This window comes from Oreochromis aureus, linkage group 4 (genome assembly GCF_013358895.1).
Source record: "Oreochromis aureus strain Israel breed Guangdong linkage group 4, ZZ_aureus, whole genome shotgun sequence".
Classification (NCBI taxonomy): domain Eukaryota; kingdom Metazoa; phylum Chordata; class Actinopteri; order Cichliformes; family Cichlidae; genus Oreochromis; species Oreochromis aureus.
Genome location: NC_052945.1, coordinates 17,466,793 through 17,490,822, shown reverse-complemented (window position 1 = coordinate 17,490,822; position 24,030 = coordinate 17,466,793). Strand labels below are relative to the sequence as shown.

General features: G+C 42.3%; 1 protein-coding gene across 9 annotated transcripts in view; it reads right to left on the bottom strand.

Moving 5' to 3' along the window:
- Positions 1-24,030, bottom strand: part of cep112 (centrosomal protein 112) — a 116,131-nt gene that overhangs the window by 11,785 nt on the left and 80,316 nt on the right. For 7 of the 9 annotated variants that reach the window (XM_039611213.1, XM_031730599.2, XM_039611215.1 and 4 more), the window contains 3 exons: positions 22,767-22,829; positions 15,498-15,647; positions 258-347 (listed from right to left, as the gene is read on the bottom strand). In XM_039611213.1, coding sequence (XP_039467147.1) covers positions 258-347; positions 15,498-15,647; positions 22,767-22,829 — 303 coding nt within the window. Of the gene's footprint in view, positions 1-257; positions 348-2,576; positions 2,680-15,497; positions 15,648-22,766; positions 22,830-24,030 lie in introns of those variants that run through there. The other 2 variants (XM_039611219.1, XM_039611214.1) reach the window with 2 other exon arrangements.

Here is a 24,030-nt window from a genome sequence, read left to right as displayed (position 1 = left end):
AACTGGGAGGGAGGGACTGGTGACATAAGACGACAAGGGGGGCAGAGATGAGGCCTTGTGTGCTTGCATGAACCAAAAAGAATTCTGATGAAAAAGCTAGAGGGTTAAAAAAGGTAATGCTGGGCAGCGAGAGGGATGCAGCAATACTGTCGGCGAGAGAATCAGTTTGCGTAAGGCGGTCTTGCCTCTTTCGTACATTTCTCATAAGCATTTGAAAGAGATGGTGAGATACGGAGAGAAAAAGAGAAACTCGTCACCTTCTCTTCAGTCTCCAGCTCTTTGCTTAGCAGATTCTTCTCTGCCGAGTGCAGCTGTCTCTGTAGACTTTCCACCTTTTCCTGCAGAGCCTGAGGGAAGGGAGAGACAGTCAGTCGGCTGACTGACGCAAAGAGAAAAACATTTCGAATTCGGTGTGACGTTAAGTGTTAAGTGGCACAAATTGACAGACATTAATCTGCAGTTACATTTGAGATTGCAAACAGATGCACACTTTATCTCAATGAGAGGCTACACCAGACTCAAGACCAGAGCTAAGAAAACAAGTAGATGGAGAAAACTAATAAGAATACAGAGTACACAAATGTAGACACAAGGACAATGAAGAGAGATACAGCTTGTGATTATTTTTTGGGAGGTAAAAGGCTAATAACAAAGCAATCCCAGTAATTACTATGAAGCTGCTCTCATTAAGCCTCAACTTATTTTTAGACAAGGGCATAAAGAAAGACTTTCCCAGTATGGAAACGAACAATCTTTCTAGTCTTTTATAAAGCTGCAGTTCTTATTCCTTTCCTTGGCACTACTAAGAAACATACACTGTATCATTTAGTGGATAACGAGCCCTCTCGTGTGTATTCCAGTACCTGTGCTGATCAAATTTCCCCACAAGGTACCAATAAAGAATTCAATCTATTTTGCTTTCTAAGACTCAGGCAAGAAAGAAGAATAAAAAAATGAAACGCACAAAGCAGTTTTCCCCCCTTTCTGCTGGTAAGTGATAGCAAGCCACAGTTCCTGCGCACGACCCAGAACCAGATGTTCCGAGTGCACATGTGGACACTTCATCTTCGATTAGCCTGCATGGAAAGCAGGGACTGATACGTACACACGTGCAAGCGTGCGTGTGCACACACATACACAAATATCTTAAGATGAAAGCACGGGCGTGTATTTACACTTGCATGCACACACACCTCCAACAAGTGTGAGTGTAGCACTGGCTAACATCAACATCCACAGTGTCTCCCCCCACTGGAGTTGAGTGAACAGGCCAGGTGTTGACTTGTTGATTCTCCGAGCCGAGGGAAACGCAGTCCAGGTGACAGGCATGACCGCCTGATCTACGATTCAGTCCACTGACATAAATCACGCACAGACTGCAAGGCTTTAGGGCCGGGGTGAACTTTTAGGTAGAGCTTCTCTGAAAACTACACCACGAAGTAAAAAGGAAGAAAGAAACACAGACTCGGATTTGTTAGTTAGATTTTTATACTGAAAACACTCAGATTTCACAGTGTCTGATCCTCTTGGCAATTTCCTCTCATATATGACCATTTTCTTTCATTAATTTAAAATACAGTATGAACTAACCTCAACTGCACTGATGCAGGTGATTTAGGCTTCATTTAGGCTTCTGGTAGTTGGATTTTTTCCCCTCAGCACACATTAATCGGCCAACATGACTCTAGAGCACGTCGAGGTCAGTTTCAGCTCTTCAACATGAAAGGCGGCCCATTTCCAGCGTGCTTATCCTATTAATCAGGGTATTTCTTAGCTAGTCACGACCCCACTGTAGCCTACATCTCCATTCTGTGAAAGCCTTTGCCTTTGATTTCATCATTTCATTTTGTTTACTGACGAATCAAAGTCTCAGTGACACTAAGAAAAGCATTTTCAGTGGAGTTGACATGAATTACAAGAGCTTTAAGTAGCTGTAGTGTTAGTGTAGAGAAGGCATGCAAGGTCTACTATTTATTTTTGGGTGGGGGTGGGTTTGGAGGAGAGGGGCAGAGAGAGTTGCACAGCTTATTGTGGTGATGGTCAAATCTCTTGAGACGAATTAAACATTTGGGGGACTGTAGAAAGAAAAAGGGAGTATTTTCTATGTTTATTTTAAAATTAAAGTTACCATTTCAATTTTGGATTGTGGGTAAAGCACGTCTCTTGCATGATATCACAAATATAATGTGTTTCTTTTTAAAAAACAAGGTTTATATCCTACACACTTGCGTACATACCTTCATTTTATAATGTTGTAAACTCGTAGTAACTCTATCACCCCCCCCCCGTTATTTCTTTTTCTTTTTTTAACCATCATCCCAACAGGGGGCCCATTTAACAAGTGCTCTTTTAGTGACTGTAACTTCTTTTCTTTTTGTGCTGAGACAAAATTCTAACTGTTTTGGAAAGAAGAGACGTAATATATCTGGACACTGACACAAGTTTTGTTTTTTTATACCCATTTACTGAAACATATTCCAAATATACTTGTATAATGGACATGGACAGAATGTGCAGACTCCCATCTTTCAAACTGGATGAAGGGTCATTATTAATTACGCATCTAAAAGGCCTGGAGTTGATTTCAGGTGTGGTGCTTGCATTTCAAAGATTTTGATGTGAACAATCAATGTGTGGTTAAAGGAGCTCTCCATGCAGGTGAAACAAGCCAACCTAAAGCTGTGAAAACAGAAAAAAAAAAAAAAAAAAAACCATCTGAGAAATTACTACAATATCAGAAGTGGAAAAATCTACAGTTTGGTACATCCTGAGGATGAAAGAAAGCACTGGTGAACTCAGCATCGCAAAAAGACCTGGAGGTCCACAGAAGACAACAGTGGTGGATGATCACAGAATAATTTTTATGGTCATGAGAAACCCCTTTACAACAGCCCACCAAGTGAACAACACAACCCAGGAGGTAGGCGTATCAATATCCAAGTCTACTATAAAGAGAAGACTTCATGAAGGTAAATACAGAGGGTTCACTGCAAGGTGCAAGCCACTCGTAAGTGCCAAGAATAGAAAGGCTCTGCTAAAAAAAAACACACAAAAAAAAAACCATCCAAAAAAGCCAGTACAGTTCTTTATTCTTAGGATAGAGTATTAACCAAGTATTAGAAATGAACATGTTATTTTCAGGTATTTAATCTCTCCAATTACTTTTGAGCCCCTGAAATAGAGGAAGTTAAAAAATGTATATAAATCTGAGGGACTAAAGTAATCTTTTTGTTCAACCCACTGAATTTAAACTGAAAGTCAAAATGCTAACACGAAGGCTTCAAACTACAGAGACCAGAAACAAGTGGCTGATGTCAAGTTGGCAACATCCATCTCTTATATACAAACGTCCCCCTGTGACCCTAATGCCACCTACAACTATTCTTAAAACAGCGCCGTGGCAGACAATATAGATAGCGTCGCGAACAGATCACACCCCCACCCATCTCTTCCTGTACCCATTTGTGATTCCCCGCAATGTGACACAGCATTTTTCGACCTCATCTTCTGGGAAGTAAGGCTGACCTCACTGGTGACGTGTTTTTCTCTTTCTTGTGGCTTCTACGTTTGATGTACTCAAAGCAAATCTAAGTGCAAAAGTTCAACCCTGGTTCCTTCATTAATAGAATCATATGGGATGTTTCTGCTGATGAACAGTAGAGCTTTGTGAGTCAGAAAGAGCTGGAGATACTCAGTCATTATTGCCATCAGACACAATGGTCATATTAAGCGAATTACCAACAGATACTGTGCTGAAGCTGATAGACAAAGATATAATTTCAGTTTAAAAACAAACATGTGCATGGTCTGCGTGACCTTGACTTTAATCAATGAGAGCACATGTTCAGACACAAAACCTCCAATTTGTGCTTGATCATTGATTCTTAATTTTGTCAGTCTAACTTCCACTGTTGTAACTCTGTACTGTACATATAACATGTACTGCAGATACACACAAGTAGTCAACATACGCAAACACAGTTCTTTCTTTAGTACTGAGTGTGTAAGTACATGAATGACCATGTGTATGAGATTCAGCAAAAATGTCTCCAGATGCTGAGGGTGATATGGTCTTTATCAGTCATGCAGACTGGGATCATTGAAAACAGGGCAGGAAGAGGGGGTAGGGGAGTAAGGGAGGAGGAGGAGGAGGACGGGGGGGTCTGATTTCCTTAGGGAGAGATGTTGGGAGGGGGTATGAAGGAAGGAAGCCTGAAAGTGAAAGGTGTAAAAAAAAGTGAGAAAAGCAAATTGCAAAGGAAAAGCTTGAGAAGACAGCAAGAGAAATGTGACCACATCCAGAAGAGCGCAAGAAGAGAGAAAGTTCAGAAAGGTGAAAAATGAGAAACAGCAAGATACCGAAGAGGAGGAGGGACATGAAGGAGAAAAAAAAAAAACCACGTGGCCGGAGTGAAGAGATAGGGGCAGCGGTTCTACTTCTGGCGCACGGTACATCGGTCGGGGGCTTAGAGGTCTCTCTCACCTCTCCATCAGCAAAGTGCCTCTGCCTTTCATTCCAAACTTTGGCTCAAAGGATTAGCGAGGCACACGCGCACACAAGCACCAACAAACACACCGCTCAGAGCGATCCATACAGGTATAGGCATGCATTAATATTAACAGCAAAAGTTCTAAAAATGTGAGCGCTACACTCTGCAGTCAAATGAGTGTGCAGTTACTGCGCTGTACGCACACAAACATACACGCGGCGTCACACAGGCACAACGATGCCTGAGTCATCTTTCCTGGGTGGTCCTCCTGCGCAGATAAGGCGAGCATGTTTCCCTAGGGTGAAGTAAAAGCAACAGAGGGCAAGGAGAAAAAAAAAAGAAAAGCAAAGAAGAAAGAAGGGAGGGAATAGTGGGAGGAGGAAAAAAGGCCAGGGGCCTCTTTAAACTTGGTGTTTTGTTAGGAGCTGAGCTGCTCTTCATGTGCGGCGGGGCCTTCTATTTGCAGCGTGCTGTCAGAAGTTTCTCCCAAAGTCTGGATTAAAGAGATCCTCTAATGACACTGAGGCTGGACGACTTCAGACAGCAGCAAAAACCTCACACTGCACCGCCTCCAGCCAAGGACACACACACACACACACACACACACACACACACACACAGTGACAAGGGTAAGAACAGATACATATACAAGGCGCACAAAGCACACAGACATACATAAGCAGAGACACAGTTTGTGGATTGCGCCCACACACACACACACACCAGCTTTAGTAGAACAAGGCGGTGTGTGTGTGCATGGCTACTGATCTAATAGTAAATAATAAAGGAGGTGCTAACCTCAAGGAGAGATGGATGGCCAGAGAGATGAGCACAGACTTTCTTTTATCTGCACTTTTATCAAAGGATTGTGGGAAAGGTAAAAAAGTGAGTGTAAGAGAGAAGCTGTAGGAGGAGGAGGAGAGAGGTCTCCCTCCTGAGGTGTTAAGAGAAGAGAAACTTTTGCTTTTGCTTTGCTGTTGGTCTGTCTTGTCTGTGTGTAGGAATAAAAAAAAAGAAAAAGAAAAGTGGTTTAGCAAGTCGACCAGGACAGCCCCACTGAAAGATAACATCGATATTGGTGTGAATTGACTTGCTTTCAGTGCTTTAATGCTCTTCAGTTCTTCTTCCCAGAGTTGATTTAGAAGTAAAGTGGGAAGATAGCGTGATGGCAGCAGTTGTGGAACAACTCCTGAGCAGTAAATCGAACGGTTATCTTGCCTTTTTTTTTTTTTTTTTTTTTGCACTACGCACGTGAGTTACGGGGCGTCTTTCCTGGTACTGATGAAAATAGTAAGACAATTGCCACGCTAATGAAGACATGTTGCAACCGAGCTATGCCCACTGGGGGGAACGCGCTGTTCTCGGTCTTCCCGTCTCTTTCAGCTGCTGTGAGCTGCGGTAGAAAGAGAATAGGAAACGACTATAAAACATGCACCATAAGCCTGCTGTGTGTGTGTGTTTGTGTGTGGGCGTTCGTGCGTTTGTTCTGCTTATCGAAAAGGACGCATGTGAAGTGCAACCTAAAAACTCTTGACAACATCTTATGAAACACAGACGGCTCTTTTGATTTAGGAGTAAATGCTCAGATTCTTACCAGGATTTTAAAAAAGATACAAACAAAAAGGGGGCAAGATTATGTGATACACATCTATTTAATATCGTTTCACTGCACAGAATCAATCTGGGGTCCTGTTGATGGCTAACCACTGTACAGCACTGTAATTTACATTAAAAAAAAATCAGTGGTTACAACAATAAATAATGTTGTGGCTATTAAAATAGTAAATCACCATTCTGTGAATGCCAAAAAATATCTTGCATTGAACTTACTGACAATTTTAGTGGTTTTCTGAACTATATCGTTAACTCTTGAAGCTCTTATTAAGTGATATTATGCAATCTGTGACCCCAGCCAAGTTCTATGGTATCCTTCAAACTGAGGAGCCCAAGCCAAAGCGCAAAAGAGCTCTTGGTTTCTTTGTACATTGCATAAGGTTTGTGGTTTGGTGAGTAATTTCCATTTGTTGTCTGCAAATATGCTCTCTATGAGCTACTCTACTTCCCACGTTCCTTTATAGCATCCTGGAATGTTATCTTTCTTCTACTTCCACCTCCTCTGATATGTGGATCAAACGCTGCTGGGAATCGGCCCCACAGCCGGAAAAGTCATCAATCAGCCGACACAATGCACACGTGTGGAGCAAGCACGCACGCACACAAATGCATACAGGAAAGAGTGGGAAAGAAAAAAAGAGGGAGAGCAACCTTCGCTTTCACACGTGCTATAAATACAGTGTGTATACAGATCCAAGTCTATAACTTTCTGGCTAACGCTGATGCTGACATAAAGGACAAACCGGAATTAGCTGGAAGTTGGAATGTGGGCTTACTTGACAGCATGGAGTTAGGATTTAAGAGAACAACAGCCATCGGTGGGGCACGAGTGCAAGAAGTGCCTCAGTGTGTTTGCTCCTATATTAAGAAATATACTTTCATTAGTGATGCTAACAAACACACCCAGGAAGTGAGAAAGTCATTGGAGGAAACCACAAATTTAAATAAAAGTGACTCAAAACAAAAAGCCACTGAAACAGAAACGTTATTGAATGCCTTTTTTAGCTCTCTCAGTGTCATCATCACTACACCCTTTCAGTCTCTTCTCTAGTCTCATTTAGCCACTTGCTTCTTCAACATTTACAGGCGGGGTATTGACTGAGGGTTTTTTTATGTTGTAGAACGAAACTGGAAAATGTCTAAAACACGTTAACCACAGATCTTATTTCAAGCATCTAACCAAAAAACCCACGTAAAAACAAAAACACCGACTTTGAAGCAAGAGAACAGGAAGTGGCACTCTGTGCTCACCATTCTCTCGTCTCTCTATTGCCAGTCGGTCAAAAGACACGTAAACATCCCTACCAAAGCTGGCCAGTATCTGACCAGGCTCCACTGATGGCTGAGAGGAAGGTCGTGGACCAAGTTGAGGGCTGATAATGGATAACCACAGACCCTCCCTCATCGCTGTGTCATACCAAAGAGGGGTATGAGTCTCACATCTTTAAACAACAAGTTCAGATAAGTCCACAAATCACATAACATTTTCTGAGTTAACTCAATCCGTGGTTAGCATAAACAGTTACATATATTTTGGCTAACTGGACCAATAAACCTAAACCTAGCTGAAAGTAAAGAGCAGTTTAGGAAAAGCTGCAGACTGCCTTTTTGATTTTCAGCAAGTAACATCAACCATTTCAGATACCAAACACACAACACAAATGAAAACTGTATTCATGCCCCCCCACACAGAGGAAAGAGAAGAAGAAGAAAGAGAGGAAAAACAGAGATGGTTAACAAACATCAGCAAACAAATGTGCAGTTCAAGGTTGACACAAAGAACTCGGATGTGTTGAAGGACGTGGACGGACACAGAAACACGGGAGACAAATGCACACTCGCACACACACACACACACACACAAACACACACAAAGCTACTGAAGCAACTCTTTGCCTCTGCTACAGAGAGTATCCAGCGCACCTGTTCTTGATCCACTGCTGCCATTCCTTCCCACAGGCAAAGTCATCCTTTCAACCCCCTCAGAAACTAATGCATATATAACTACAGAACTACAGACAAACTGCAGCTGCTACAACTAGCCTCCTTAATGTGTGCATGTTTGTATGGCTGTGTGTGCATGCACAGGATCCCTCATTATTATGCATGCACAAAAAACCCAGCGTCTAGATCACATGGACTACATCTACTGCAAATTTAACCAAGAAACACACTGTCTAATGCACAAAGAACAGTGCACCTCACATATTCACTCTCATCCTCAAACACTATGAGACAATGGTCACTGTTGCATTATGTAATGTGTCTCCTGTCACTTCACCCAGAGGACACTACAACAGGACCTTCTCTTTGACTCGCACTAGAAGCTACTGGTGGAGGAGCCTGGATCAAAGGTGTGTATCCCTGTCTTCAGTGTGTGTGTGTGTGTGTGTGTGTGTCTGAAAACACTGAGTATATGTGGGTGTATGTTAGAGAATGCAACACTATTGGAAGATGTACTGTAGAGACAAGGGCACTAACTCAAAGCTGTGTTTGTGTGAGAGTTTGAGGGAGGGAAAGACACAGATAAAGACTTAGTGAGAAGAAAATGGGAGAAAGAGAGTGTATGTAGGTCCACGAACACTAAGTTACAGGTGTGTGTGTGTGTGTGTGTGTGTGTGTGTGTGCGCGCGTGCGTTTCGGTGGACGTGCGTGGCAACATTCGGCAGGCAGAAAGACAGGAAGCACTGCTGTGGGGAGCAGGAACAGCGGTGCTGATCAAAGCCCAGGCGGGTGACACTATGGGCGGAGTGCCATTGTTTATTCACCAGTCACCTCTCCCTTTTGGCAGGGCGAGGTGAGCATGTGTGCTTGTGTATGTGTGTGTGTAGAGACAGAGAGTTTGAGACAGAAAGAGTTCGAAAGATACAGAGTTGGGAAGATAGGCTCTGAGAGAGGGTAGAGACAAGCCGTGTGTGTGTGTGTGAATGTGTGTGTGTGTCTTTGTACCTTTTTTCTTGGCAAGCTAATGTGGGCTTCAGTTCTGTCAGATTTGGCAGCTGCACATTTCAGGCAAGTGCACATGCACACTCATAAATACGGTCTGACACACACATGAACACACAGACCAAAAAGAAAAGAAAAGAAAACACACTACCTGCAAACATGGCCACATAGACACACATCATGTGGTCAAATAATCCAGATGACCTCACTATTAAACACATTTACCTCTAATCGCTATGCATCAGAAATGGAAAAATCCACACAAATATGCAGACACTTAATAACAAAACCACAAGAAGAGAAGCGGTTGACATCAGGAAGTGAATAATCCTCTAAACAAACCACTAGCTATGTGTCACGGTGCTCCAGTGGCCAATATCACCTTTAACTGCTATAAATAGACAGGACGCATGAAAACAAACAGAGAGCATTGTATTGCTTTCACCTTGCACAGTCCTTTGACACCAGCCAGGTTCCAGTGCACTCAAAGAGACTTGCCAACTGTTATGAGATAATTGGCACTCTAAAATTAACTGGATTAGGAATGGTGAGTCACCACCATAGACTGTATATAATAGATGGCTTCTGGCCTGAAACGTGAAGTCAACAACATAAATTTGTATTTCTCCTTTTGGCCATAAGCGGGCGACTCCAATGGTTGCAAAAGAAGTCCAATGATACAGGAGCGTTTGGGAAAATGACTCATGAATTAATTGATATATAAATAAATAGTCTCCATATTAGTCTTAATAGTTAATTTTGCAGATTAGTGTTAAAAAAAGAACTATAAAATCTGGCATGTTTTATGGTGGGCTGACATTGTGATTAGTAGGATGCCACTGTATGGGTGTACGGTGTTCAAAGGCCAACATACCGAGCTGAAGGCTTCCACATGGGGCTTCACAGTGCCAAACTCCTTCTTTAAATTTCAGTCTAGAGTAATTTAGCACACTTTAATGTGACTACACTGTATATGGGATATTACTTATAAGAAATGACATTAGGGAGAAAGGTGAAGGTACTTTTTATGACACTTGAGCTTTCTAATGAATGCACTTCTGTTCATTCTGCTCATTCGATTTGCATATTTTGCAAAAATTGAGTTTGAGCCAAAAAAAGAAAAAATTAAATAAAACAACAAGCTAAAAGTAGGTTTAGAGGCTGAGTCTGCTCATTATCCTGGACCAGGGCACCGTCTGCAACTGTTTGCAACACACACTTCAACATTTAACCTATTTGCGACTCAAGCAAAAATGTGCCTGGGAAAGCAAAGCTGAGGGCCCCGTCTGCAACAACATGGCAAGCAGACAGACACTAAAGCTCGCCCTATGTACATACGCACACACATAGCACGCTCCCACGCACACACCGCACGGATACACTACTCCACCTAAACGTCATGTGTACGAAAAAAGGAAGATAATGAGCATACTTAACTGTACTGCCGCTGTTCTAAAAAAAGGGTTTATGAGATACAAAGGTCTCTGCAGTTAACACCCACATTTAAGAAGTCCAAGTACAGTAGAGCCACAGAGGGAGCTAAATTCAGGCTAGAAACGGCAGAATGGGGCTGGCGAGGAAAAGAAAAAAGAAAAAGGGACATCTGATCTGGTGCAGCATGCATTCAGAACAACTGTTTTGGGATTATCCCGATTCAAATGCACGGCTAACTTTGATGTTATTTTCTTCCCCTCCCATTGTCTGAAGCCCCTCGCTCTCTTCATAATCCGAGCCCTTTGAAGTGAGCAGCGTGGAAACAATGTCAGCAGGCGACACACTCCCTCCGATGGCCCACTGACAGCTCTCCACCATTTCTTTCTTTTTTTCTCCCCTGCTCTTTCCTCCTTTCGTCTCAATCCTCACACGTCCTCCGTCGTTTCCCTTTCTTCCCCTTCACTGTTTGGTATCTCAACCTTCTCTTTCAAGATCACAACAAATCTTTGTTTTACGTCTTTACTTTCTCTCAGTTTATTTGATGTTTGTCTAATCTTACTTTCCTCTCCCCCGTTCACTTCTTCCCCTCACGTCTGGCCTTTAATAAGCAATTCAACCATTAATTAGAGCCTCATTAGCAGGTGGTTAATACAGGGGGATCATAATAATGAGCGTACAGATAATGGAAACAGAAAGCTGCCGTCTCCTCCAAACACAGATGCTAAGGCCCGTGTCTTGTAAAACAGCACACAACGGGGAAGTCGGCACGTGCGTGTGACTGTGTCATGTTGCACTTAGATTACAACAAAAGCATGATGTGATCTACAAGTGTTGCCAGCTACAGTGCGACAGTAACCAATTTATTAATCAACATGTCACCATGTATGTGAGCGTTTGGCCAGTAATTTAATCACATAAGAATGCTTCTACAGTTCTGATGTTTAATTTAGACACTGCGCGAACACTGTGGAAATGTATCCACTGTCTCAAATATTTTTAAAATCAAATACCTTTTAAGACTGAAATGATTTCCACAGCAGAACAACCAGCCATCAATTTTTGCAATGTTTCCTGATTTATCTCTGCCAGAAGTGAATGTTTTTATGATGCAAGCCAGATCTGAGTCTGTTTGACTTATAGGAGTGGTGCTGACTTACTGAGACTCACTGAATACTTGAAGGTTCTGATATACGTCTGCATCCGCAAGTCTGCTAGGGTCTGAATGATGGAAATTTCATCATTAGACGATGAGCAGAAGAGTCCATGTTGATAAAAATTCTATGTGATGGCGAGGACTTGTCCACAGAGTTACAATGCAGTAACTGTCCATGTGCCCTTCAGAGAAAGCATAACGGGAAGTACTACTCGGGTGTCCCTGTGCCTGTGTGCAAGAGTATACTATAAGGCTTTAATGAACAGAGTTAACTGTATAGTAGCTGATAATATGCTAGCAGCAGACCTCTACTGACGTCATATTTTTTGTTTTGCTAATGCCAATGCTTTATCAATCCCCTTTGGGGTTGCAAGGAAGGGCATCCATCGCAACAGTCTGCCAAATCAAGCATGTGAAGCTACCTGTTGTGGTGACCCCTTGTGGCAAGGGAGGAGCTGAAAGTCACTTTTTGAATGTCAGCACTTTACTAATTTCATACAGGCCTCAACAGCTAAAACATTTTCCTGCACATCTAGTTTCCTGCCAATTCTCGCCATATGTCCTTACACTTGCCCCATGGTGACATGAAACATTGGTAGTGGTACTGAGCTTGTTGTAGGGTCAAAAGCATGACTTGTTGTTTCGAAGAAGAGAAACTTTCAGGATATTCACAGACACCGTCACCCAGCACAGTGAATGATGAACTTTCCCTGAATGTGATTTGAAAGTTTCTTCTTCATTCAAATGTTGCATTTAAAAATTCCAGCGACGTAAACTTGTGTAATGCTTGCTAATTTGGAGTTGCATGGCGATGCCAGTGATGTTCTTTGGAGTCAGCACTTAATACACTGGATGACATTTTAATATTATTATCATTACTACTGATATTAGGCACTGATTACTTCCACAGGTCTTTTTGCTATTTTATCATTAAGTCCTAACTAATCTAGTACACGGCTGTGATTGTATAAAGTTATGAGTTAGTTATTGTATCATTTTAAGAATGAGTGTAAGGGAAGTAAAGATATATCAGTCCAGACAGAATTTAAACAGGGCTTTGCTGATGTATCTGGACTCAAAGGACTACAGCGAGCCTTTACTGTTAATCACATATGGATAAAAATGACAACAGGATAATTGAGTGTGGGGGCCGGACTTGTCATTTCATAGAAAACAGGTTGCTTTTGTGCACGTCTGAGCGAGGAGGATTCCAGGGCCTGGAAGGAGAAGAGATCTGAAGAGAGGCTCACGGACCTGCCTCCTTACTATATGAGACAGCTCCAGCCACAAACAGACAAGGTTGTGTTTGGAAATATGTCCTGATCCCAGACACAACAAGTCTTTTTAAAGTGAGCCACACCCAGTCAACTGCTACTTCAACTGTACTCCATTCAGCTTCTGGGAAGAAGAGGAATACAAGAAGCCAAAAAAGAAATCCACATGGATCAGGGAAAAGGATTAACAAAACAAATACTGCTTCTGCTATATTTTTTTTAAATGGTAGACACCATAGTGTGACAAGTTACTGCTTTAGTATTCCTGTTATTACAGTATCTTGGTTTTTTCCAGTAATTTCTCTTTTTTTAAAATAAAACATTACATTTTTAACACAAGCAAAAGAGAAAAAAAAGAGTAAAATGTTAAAAGAAATGAGCCAAAGTGTAAAGTTTAACAGTAAAAGAGAATGTCAGAAATGATAAAGAGGGGCTATGACTTAAGACGTTGGGTGAAACAGAGAGATTTATAAGATTCAGCCAGACACAGAGCACACAAGCCACTTAAAGTCACTATGGAGTTTGCAGCTAGCCATAAAAATGACAGAGCACATGCATACAGACAGGCAGTGCGCTTTAACTAAAGAAAAGCGACCCGTGTCTATTCTGTAAAAGTGAAATCCAGACGAGGCTTTTTTAGAGCACAACGTTTACTGACATACCCCCAGTTCTGCTGGTCTAAAGATACTTTAGACCAAACACTGCAGAGACCTCTGAGAAGAGAATTGTGTGACTGCTGGGACTTTATCCTCCTCTCTTAATAATGCATTATCAGGGATTGTAACATCTAGTCCTTTTACTGAATCAGAATGAACTATTAAAGTGGCACTTTGGACAGAAGCTCCTGTATTTTTTGTTAGTGGTAACCTCCATCATAGTTAATAGTGTATTTACATTTACCGACATAAAAAGTAAGTTCAGGTTTTTGTGAGGGTTCGGTTACTCAAAATGCTTCTCCCACCAAGCATCCTCATACAGTACAAGCCATTTGTGGTAGGAAAAAAAACACTTATGTGAAGTGCTTCTTTCTCTGTGTTTTCAGCCATATCACTGTGATGTTTGTCTTTAAATATCAAAAACTAGATTCTGGCTTACACAAGCAGTACATAACTGCAGCTGCTACTTTCTCTTGAGAGGTTTTCCTGCCAGTTGTCAAGTTGGGCCCCAGTCACACAGACCTGGAGGCCAGTCAATGGCAATGGCAACCACTTGTTGCTGGAGTTAACATAGGTATTCCCAGATCGGTTGGTGAGTGGTCGCGTGCTGTTACTAAATGAAATAAGACTCAAAGAAATGTACAAGAACGTCTTGCCTGGTTGCCTATTGATTGTGTTGAAGACACCAACTTGTTTGCAAGTGTTTGCAAACTGCTTGTCGAAGCAGTAGTGAAACTGTGAACAGTGAGGCACAAACTTCCAGAAACTACCCACCAACTAACTGAGGAACACACATTTTTCCTTAGCAACCAGAGGCTGACAACCTGTATCTAGGACTTGTGACAAAAGTGTAACATGTGTCATATCAACTAAAAATGTAACTGAAAACAAGAATATTGACTAAATTCTGTCTGTTAATGAACTAATTACAGTTTAGTAGACCTCTTCTAAGGGGATACCATGGCATTCCCAACCTGGCCAACAGACAGAATCTCTCCAGTGTGCCCTGGGTCAGGACTGGGATCTCCTCCCAGTTGAGCATGTCCAAAGCGCCTCATCAAAGAGGTAGGCATCCAAGTCATATGCCCAAACCACCTCAATTGGTTCCTATCAATGCAGACCAAAACCGGCACTACCCTGAGCACCTCTGGGTGACTGAGATCCTTACCATATCTCCAAGTCTTGGCCTAGACACCCCTTAGAGAAGGATGATTTCTGCTGTCTGTATCTAAAACAGTATTCTTTCAGTCCTTTGCCAGAGCTTCATACCCTTAGCCACAGGTGAGGGGAGGAACTGTAGATTGGCTTTACCTCAGCTCTCTCTTTTCCACAGATAGTAAAAGTGTCTGTATCACTGGAGATGTTGCACCAATCTGCTTGTCAATTTCCTGTTCCACTGTCTAATCTTGGTAAGCAAGTCTATAAGACACTTGAACTTAACTCATTCCCAACTCAAAGTGGGCAATCCACTCACTTCTATTTGAGAACTCTGGCATTGGTTATTGAGGTGGTAATTCTCATGCTAACCACTTCCTACTCTCTTATTTTTAAAAATTATAACGTTCATTCGATTAAGTAAAATGAAAGAAGTTTCTCAAGCTCTTTCATCTCTATACAACAATACGGGGACTCATCATATCTGGTGTGTTCAAATTTAAACTCCCAACCCGAACAACTGTCACAAGACAGAGTCCTCACTCTCTGATATGGCACCTCCACAGCACTATACCACTGAAAGCTTTAATAATACAGAGCACTGCTGGACCACACACCTAATAAATGGACACAAATGATTAAAGCTGCTTATAGTGAGATGTGTAGAGAAGGGGCATTTGCCACCTTGCATACTTTGATCATAGAAGGTGAAGAAATACCTGTTGCTCAGTGTTGAGCGATGTAATTATTAAAGTGTGTGGTTTCCAACACTGACCTTGTGGGCCTGATCGGCACGGTGGGTTATTGTCTTTCTTTCCTCTTCCCACCGAGCATTGGCCTCTTTTAGCTGCTTCTCCATTGCCGTCTGCAGACGTACCGCCTCCTCCTTTGAGTCACATACAGACGTCTGTAGCTCCGCAATTAGCTGTGGGCAAGAAAAGTCAGATTTTTGACTGATCCTCAAGTGTGTACAGGACTGACAGAAACTTAACAGAAGTGGCAGCGACTAAATAAGATCATAACTTGGCCTGCTTGCACTTGGGAACCATTTTTTTTCCTAGTGCAAAGTTAACTTGGAAGTTATATGTATTTCTATGCTTATGTTTGAAACAAGCGACACGGTAAAGCGATCAAAGAGAGAAAAGCCTGTTGCCAGAAGCAAAATGCAAAATATGTTCACTTAACAAAATGCTGTTCTGATTTGTTTCATTTCACTGGGCTTGCAAAAAAAGACTAGTATCAGATGGAAAATGCATTTTGCATTTGTCATGGCTTGGGAAGGCAGTAACAATCACCTTGAAAGACCGCTTTTCCCAGAGTCTCATGTCTTCCTTTTTGTTTTTGAGACGAGACAGAAGACACAAAGAAGAGAGAGAGAGAGTGAGAAAGCGCGAGAGTGAGAAAGAGAAGAGGGAGTTAAAAAGAAATAGACAGGAAGGAAAAAACAACTTCCTTTTTGAAGAGCGGAGTGACTTTGTGTTGGTGAACTTGCGGTGCACACCAAGATGAAAAGGAAGTGTCTTGGCTTTGAAAACCTCCAGTCAAAATTAACATTCTATTTAAGCCACTGTCAGAGAAAGGCAGAGGAAAGATGAGAGAGTAAGAAAAGAAGAGAGAGAAAGAGAGAGGGAAGGGAGAAAGAGAAAGAGGTGAGGAGGAGGAAGGAGGGTATTGCTGCTGCTGCTGCTGCTGCTGCTGCTGCTTTGGGCTAGACAGATAATTGTTTACCATGTTCAAACTCTGGAAGACTAGCCCCACTGGAATCTGCACATTGTGTGGGAGTATGGGCGCTAAAGCGGCGCGGGTCGGCCACAGACAGAAAGAGACGGCAAGGGCGAAGGGGGGTGGAGGGGTGGTAGGGAGATTAGGCTTATTTAGTCAGTGGGACAGCCACATGAAAGCAACAAATGACACATCATTATGTGAACATCATTTCTGGTCATAATAATTATTTTGCAATATGGATTCCCTGCATCTGCTGGTCTTCAGCCCCCGGGGCAGTGGCGGCACTCCAAACTAGTAAACTCAGCTGTCTGTCTTGTTACTCCTGTATATATATTTTTATACACACACACAGACACACACACACACAAACACAAACACACACACCATAGCACCTTTTTCACTCTCTGATAGGCAGCCAGGCCTTTTTAAGTCTATAATTGGTCTGGTGAGACTTGCCTATTTTCCCAGCTTGCTAGCATCTCTGTTTAGGGTTAAAGGCAGGCTTTCCTCCCCATGAACCTGAAGTATGAAAAAAAAAGGAAAGAAGGAGGACAGAAACGAGTGTGTCTGGTGTTTATCCACCTGTTTACAAACAGGTGGATAAACAGGCTACCAGAGGAGAAAGGCTGCTCTGTAATGATACACGAAAAGAACACAAACACTCGTAAGTGCGAAAACCTGGTGGCTGATGCTTAATTTGTGTTGCCCGTTTCCTCTGATAATGATTCCAGTGATTACGCCCCCCTCCTTTAATTTAGCTACATTTGACATTTTCTCAGAAAGTTGCTTAAAAATGCATGGTGCAACGTATTTAGGTGTTTCAGGGGGAATCACACTGATGATGTAGAAGTCTCAGAAACCCCCCAAAAACTATACCAAATATGATATACTTGTTGTTAAGGGGTTATGGCTTTTAAGCCCCAAGCGTGTTTTTTTTTTGGGGATAAATCAATAAAAATAATCACGAAATTTAGAATTTTTCCGATGTATATACACACTGAAAGCATTGTGTTTGTTGCGAAAAATTCATCCTCAAAAAAACACGGTGTGAAAAAATAAAGTCAGCATGAAAAGATGATGAGCTGGTCCAGATGTTTCTAAAAAAAGAAAAGGAAGAAACAGAGATTCTGGGTTCATCTGATTCTCAGGAGGTCAGTGGGGCAGTTTGAACTTTCGCTAACATAGTTACGTGCACATCTGAGGAGGCAGAGAAATGATCTCAGATCGGGAGCCGTGTCTAGCTGTGTGTCTGAGGATAAAAATACTATTAATTTTCTATTTGTATATTCAGTACTGTGTTTTCAGCTACGAGTGCACTTGTTACCAAATGCAGTGGTCTGATTGGTCAGATCTGTTTATTCAGAAAAATCAAGCTTGGTCCAACGAAATAAATTCTGCAATTTAATCAAGTGAAATCATCTGTGTGTGAACAGCTGCACTAAGAATAGGTGAGTGCAAAAAATATTTTCAATGCACATAATATTTGCATGAATGTGTGTGTCATCAGATCTGTGTGGCAGTGCAAAGTGTGGAACCTCTGTGGTATCTTTTTTCCCAAGACATCAGGCACGCTGCACTTAATGTTTCTGCACAACTAAAAGTGGTCTTACAAGATTTCCACATAAAATGTATTCCTTAGTATTTTCCTATAAGATCCATTCATCTTTACAGATTATAGTTTCAATTGACAAAAGCTGACTGACTTTTTAGGAACTTTCCAGCACAACAAGCTGCACACACAACACTGACATATTAACACCTTGAGCAGTTATAGCAACACTACATTCACCTGAAGTTGCAGTTAAAATGTCACTCTACCTGCTACATGCACCATTATACAGTCATGCGAAAAAGAAAGTTTGCAGAGGACTCTATGTAGCCCAGTGAAAAACTAGGTACACCTTTTTTGTTTCCAAAGGAATAAAGTGGGCAAGTAGCAGTCAGGTGCTGATAATCCTATGCACTTGATTAACTCATCATCAGCAAGTGTGAGCGCCTCTAGAAAAGCTCAGGTTCTGGCGGCTTGCTGGTCTTAAACATTCAGGTGTGTGTTAACACAACCTTCCCAGGAGTGAATGCCCCAGCAAATTCATGCCAAGTCCAGACTGTGCAGAGCTCAGAAAAAAACATATAAACCCAAGAGTTAAATCTCAGGTTCTACAGGCCTCAGTTAGCACGCTAAATATTAAAATTCATGACAGTACAATTAGAGAACGCTTGAACAAGTATTGCTTGTTTGAAAGGTTGCCAGGAAAAGCCTCTTCTCTCTAAAAAGGACACATGGTTTAGCCTTAGAAAGTTGCATCTGAATAAACAACAAGGTTGTTTGGTACAAAAGTCCAAAACATCTCCAAAGTGAAGATGTTTGGGCAGAATGCACACAGCTCCACGTTTGGCGAAAACCAATCATAGCATATCAGCTGTATCAACACCTCCTACCAACTGCCAGCACGGTGGCGGTGGGGTTGTGATTTGGGTTTTGTAGCATATTAAATATTACTTAAAGTTCATGACAGTACAGTGAGCAGAAGACTATCAATCATTTTTACAAGGGATATTTATTTATTTGCCCATGAGTACGTTTGCTAATAATGATGGAGCTAATAGATGAAGTCAACAGAAAAAAAAAAAAAGCTCTGTTTTAACAGCACCCTCTCTCATCTGCGAGCAAATGCACCCTCCTCAGAGTGTGCCCAAATGCAGCGATTCATTTACTCAAGCTCATAACAGAAAGAAACAAAGGCAGTAGCCTATGTTCAGAAAAAAAACATTCAGATGGTGGACATGTACAAGCTCATGCAAGTTAGTCATGTTTGAGTCTTTTGCTTGCACTATACGTCTGCACAAGCGCCACACCGCTTTGGTTACATCCTTAGGTTTACATCCGGTTTAAAGCCAAAGAAATCCCAAATTGGCGACTTTATTTATTTAATTTTTTTGGCAATTAGTTCGTCCACGTTAGGACTTCTTCTATGTTGTAAACAGGCAAATCAGTCCATGCATGATTACATTGCTCCGCCCATCAAAAAGTCTGCGCATGCGCGAATCGTCGATTATTGGACTTCCAATTGTGGGTTGGAAAATTTTTACATATCGCCCAACCCTACAGCACAGCTTAGGCTTGCAAAGATGAACAAACAACTAAACTTATGGAAAAATGTCCACCAAAGTGGAGATAATGTATAGTGCTACTTTTGGCCAAAATACATATCAGCACAAACACCTCATACTAACTGTCAAACACGTGGAGGGGTGAGGTGGAGGTCACAGGACCAGGGCACCTTGAAGTCACTTGAGTCAAATGTGAGAGTCCACACTTCAACCTGACTGAAATGCTTGAAATATGACAGGACCTTAAGAGAGCTGTGCATAAATGAATCCCTACAAACCTCAATGAACTGACGCAACACTGTAAAGAAGAGTGGGTAAAAATTCCTCCACAAAGATGTGAGAGGCCGAAAAAGCCGTGCTGTTAAAGTTATTGCTGGTAAAGGTGGCGAGGCAGCTGAGCAAACTTAAAAGACACAATTGATATATGTTTAGCAAAAGCTTCCAGGATTTGAGTGTGATCACCTGATGAATGTAAGTCTTTCAACTTACCGGCTGACATTTGACTGGTGCAGCTTTGAGAGCAAATATTAATTATTATCCAAGGCTCGAAAAGATAAGGAGAATAATTGTGTGCAAATTTGAAGCCTGATAAAATGTTCTGACTTTTCAAACTGGAATGAAAAAGGGGCTGCAGAGAGTTGTGTGAAAACCTTTTCTTCTTACATGACTGTATTTGCCAGCTAGATATTAATTGGCCAGCAAGTTCACAATGAGACTTTAGAGCTTTTTTTTTTCCTAGAAAACAGTTGTCTCCTGCATTACTGGAAATGAATATGCTGAGAGTTGTGAAAGAGAGCAAAAGCTCTACTAACAATCAATACAGAAAAGAACCCAACGTTTAAACAGTGCTGACACATTTCGATTTTGTTTTGATGTGAAAATGTCTCCAAAGGAATAAATCCTGCAGCTGGTCAGTAAGTTCCTAAAAGGTCACAGAAAAGCACAGTAAAAAAACAAACAAACAAAAAAATAACCAACATTGTGTTTAAATAAATGAAATAAATTTACATATTAACATCAACCTGTCGTGAACTGTGCCTCCCAGAGAACATTCCCTCCACCTCCCACCTACTTGCGGTCAGGGATAAAGTAATGATCTATCAGCACCAAGACTACCACCCACTGTAACCTGACCATTAAGTGGGCCCTGTTTAGTTCACAGGTCACCCAGGAGGACCACTCACAGCTAGACGCTTAACACAGGAGAGACACTAATTAGGAGAGCTGTGTATGTATGTATGTGTGTGCGTGCCTGATTGAAAGAACCAAGCACGGAGACAAAAGCGGGGAGATAATATACAGAAGAATGGGATCTGCACTTATGTGTGTATGTTTGTGTGTGTGAATGCAAAGAAACATACATATCATGCCCTCTAGGATAATGCATGGCACGGTATGTTTTTAATTGGGCTATTAGCTATGCAGCTGAGCTCAAGAGCGATGCTCCCTGTCAGACACTGAGGGGTTAACAACTGGGGTTAGCCTTTGAGGTTCAAAGGCCTCTTGTTTACATTTGACTGAGTTGCCCCAAGGGGTAGAGGAAAAAAAAAGCCTTCTTGGTTCCACCTTTCCCTTTTGAAACAAAGCCGCCCAAGCCCGTAACAAATACTCAGAAATAATCACGCATATTAATATGTTTGCACAGAACCCACTCCTTTAGCATAACCTTTACGTAACCGCTCGCATCAACAGCGGTGTTGAGTTCTGCGCTCTGGGACCATCTTCTAATGTCAGCGAGTGTTGTTTGTTAAACTTATGCCAGCTCTGTGTCCCCAAAACAGAGGATTAATCACTTGTTGCTCGTCTGCGGCGGCGGCGGTCCCGCACCCTCCAAAGCGGGCAGAGGCTAAACTTTCGCACAGCACCCAACTCCTTTTGAAGTTGAGCATTGTGTAACCTAATAAGCTACCGTTTTTCCTCACAACATCTGCTTGTCAACCTCGCTTTCAACTCGGAGCCTCTGCCAACCAACCCGAAATGGGGGAGATTTAAAGAGGAGAAGAAAGAAAGAAAAACAACAACCTTCTCCTCCCCCTCGCCACCTCCCTCCCCCCCCCCAGCCTTTTTGAATCTCCTCTTTGGGTAACGAGGTGCAATTACGGCCAAATGATTGTAATATTTTAGCCTGCTACATAATCAAGAAGAAACCACTTTTCTTTTTGTAATGTAAACACTACTTAGGGTGTTTTTGGATCTTTAAACTGGTGAGGTGAAAGCTGCCAGAACTTTGTGAGACGTCGTGCTGAATGGCAGCGTGTGTCCGAGGAAGATATATTTCTGTTTGGACAGAAGAATTAACTCAATTTTATGTGGCCTAAGGACACAAGAAGTAATGTTAAACACATTTCCCTGGATTTGAAGTCTAGCCAGGTGATGGAGAGACAGGTATGGTATATGAACAAGACTTTCACCGATATGTTTTCAAGATGTTTCGCCGGCTTAAGAGTTTGCTCAGGCTGTGTAGCTCCCATGAGAGTGCCGTAGTACACTTGGGGGCCGCGGCAACATCACACAAAGAGCTGGACTGCTTGTGTTTTTGCAACTCTTTTTCTTTTTTCTCCCCCTTTTCTAAATCCCGGTGATTGTCCTGTGGGAGGAAAAATCTCTTAAGAGAGTGCCAAGATATTTTATACCCGGGGATTTGTGGCCACTGGGGGGCAGCTGAACAAACTTAAAAGACACAACTGATATATTAATGTTTGGCAAAAGTTTCCTGGATTCGTGTCTGATCACCACATGAATGTAAGTGTAGTGGTTGCACTCATTCCAGCCCTTTCAACTCATGTGTCGGCGTTTGATTGGTGCGGCTTTGAGAGAGCAAATATTAATTCTAATCTAAGGCTAGCAAAGATAAGGAGAAGAATTGTGTGTAAATTTGAAGCCTGATAAAAATGCTCTGACTTTGGACACAGGAATGAAAGAGAGGCTGATAAAACTCAGATAGCAAAGCTTTACAAATTTCACTCTAATATGAACTTTTGTGCTCTGGCACTGACACGAATATCCTGCGTGCACTTTCTCGTACATTTGCGCTCGTGCACATCTGCTTAAGAGAAAAGGCCATGGCAGCTTGCTTCATGTTCAGGAGAGTGTGTATGTGTGTGTGTGTCCACCTTTCCCACCATCAGTACATTTTGTCTGTTTCGTCACATAGTCGAGTAGAAAAACAAGAATATGAAATGAAAGGGCAGAAGTGAAAACTGATTACCTGGGCAGATTTGGCAAGCTTCTGACTGTACTCCCTCTCAATCTGCTTCAGCCTGCTGTTGGTCTGCAAGGAGAAGAAGGGAGAGGGGAGTGTGAGAAAGAGATATGCAGACGGGCAGGTTGAGGGACACAAAGAGAGACAGGGTAGTGAAATTCAATCTTCTGTTAGGAAGTGCACAGAGACACATTACCCTCCCAACCTAACCATCCTCTCACACACACACACACACTTTTGTGCTGACCTCTGCCTCTTGGCAGTGTGTCCCTGTTGAGCACGCCTGTGGCCCCTTGGCTCCGCGCCACTCCCAGCGCTCATGTGTGCCAGCAGGTAGCGATGGGCACGGTGCACAGTGGGCACCACTCCCCTTTGATCCCCTGCCAACAATTCATCACTTAACAAGACGAGGGGCTACGGTGGGGGGTGGGGGAATTAAAATGTTGCTGCCAATTAGCTATAGGGTAAGAAAAAAAAAAAGCGAGGGAGACATTTGAGAGAAGCTGGGAAACTAAACAGGGTGGAGACAGAATAGAAGTGAATGGCGATTGTTGCTGGAAGTTTAGTGAGCGTTGCTCGTCTCTTTTGTTTTCCGTTGTTTCTCTATGGGAAGCTAGCCAGCTGGAAGCAAAGCCTGTGTGTTTCTAATGCGAGATCTTTCTCCTTTCAGCTAGCTGTGTTGTGCTGCCAGAGTTTCAATAAGAGGCTGAACTGTGGAGTGAGATAATTAGGTGTGAAGTGCTGGAATTCCATGGGGACGTCAGTAGCGGCCTGTATGGACGTGGATGTGGTCCATACAAGCACTAAGGAAATACTAAGGGTTGAATTAATGGGGGACAGAGGTCATTATGTGAAGGCCAGGCAAAGCTTTTCAGTGGACGAGGATGAAACTTAAGTCTTACACTCTGCGCTAAAACTACGGAAATCAGCATTTATGTGTTATATATTATTTAGACGCTTCAGTTGCTATGCCACTAAAAAAGCAGGCACAGTTTAATATATTTTATTCTTCTAAATTCCTGAAAAACACACACCTGTAAACCATCAGCCATGCAGAGATGTATTCCGAAAGTTATTCTAAACTGTAGTAAACATGATTCTCTCTCTTTTGCGCACACAAACAGTTACTTGACTCTCCTGACAGCCACTGACAGACAGACAACTCACGAACAAACACTGCTCCGCTGAACACTCCCACTCACAGCCATCAACACCTGAGCTGCGTTTGGACTCCGCACCCCTTCCAAACACTTCCTGACAAACACCGCCG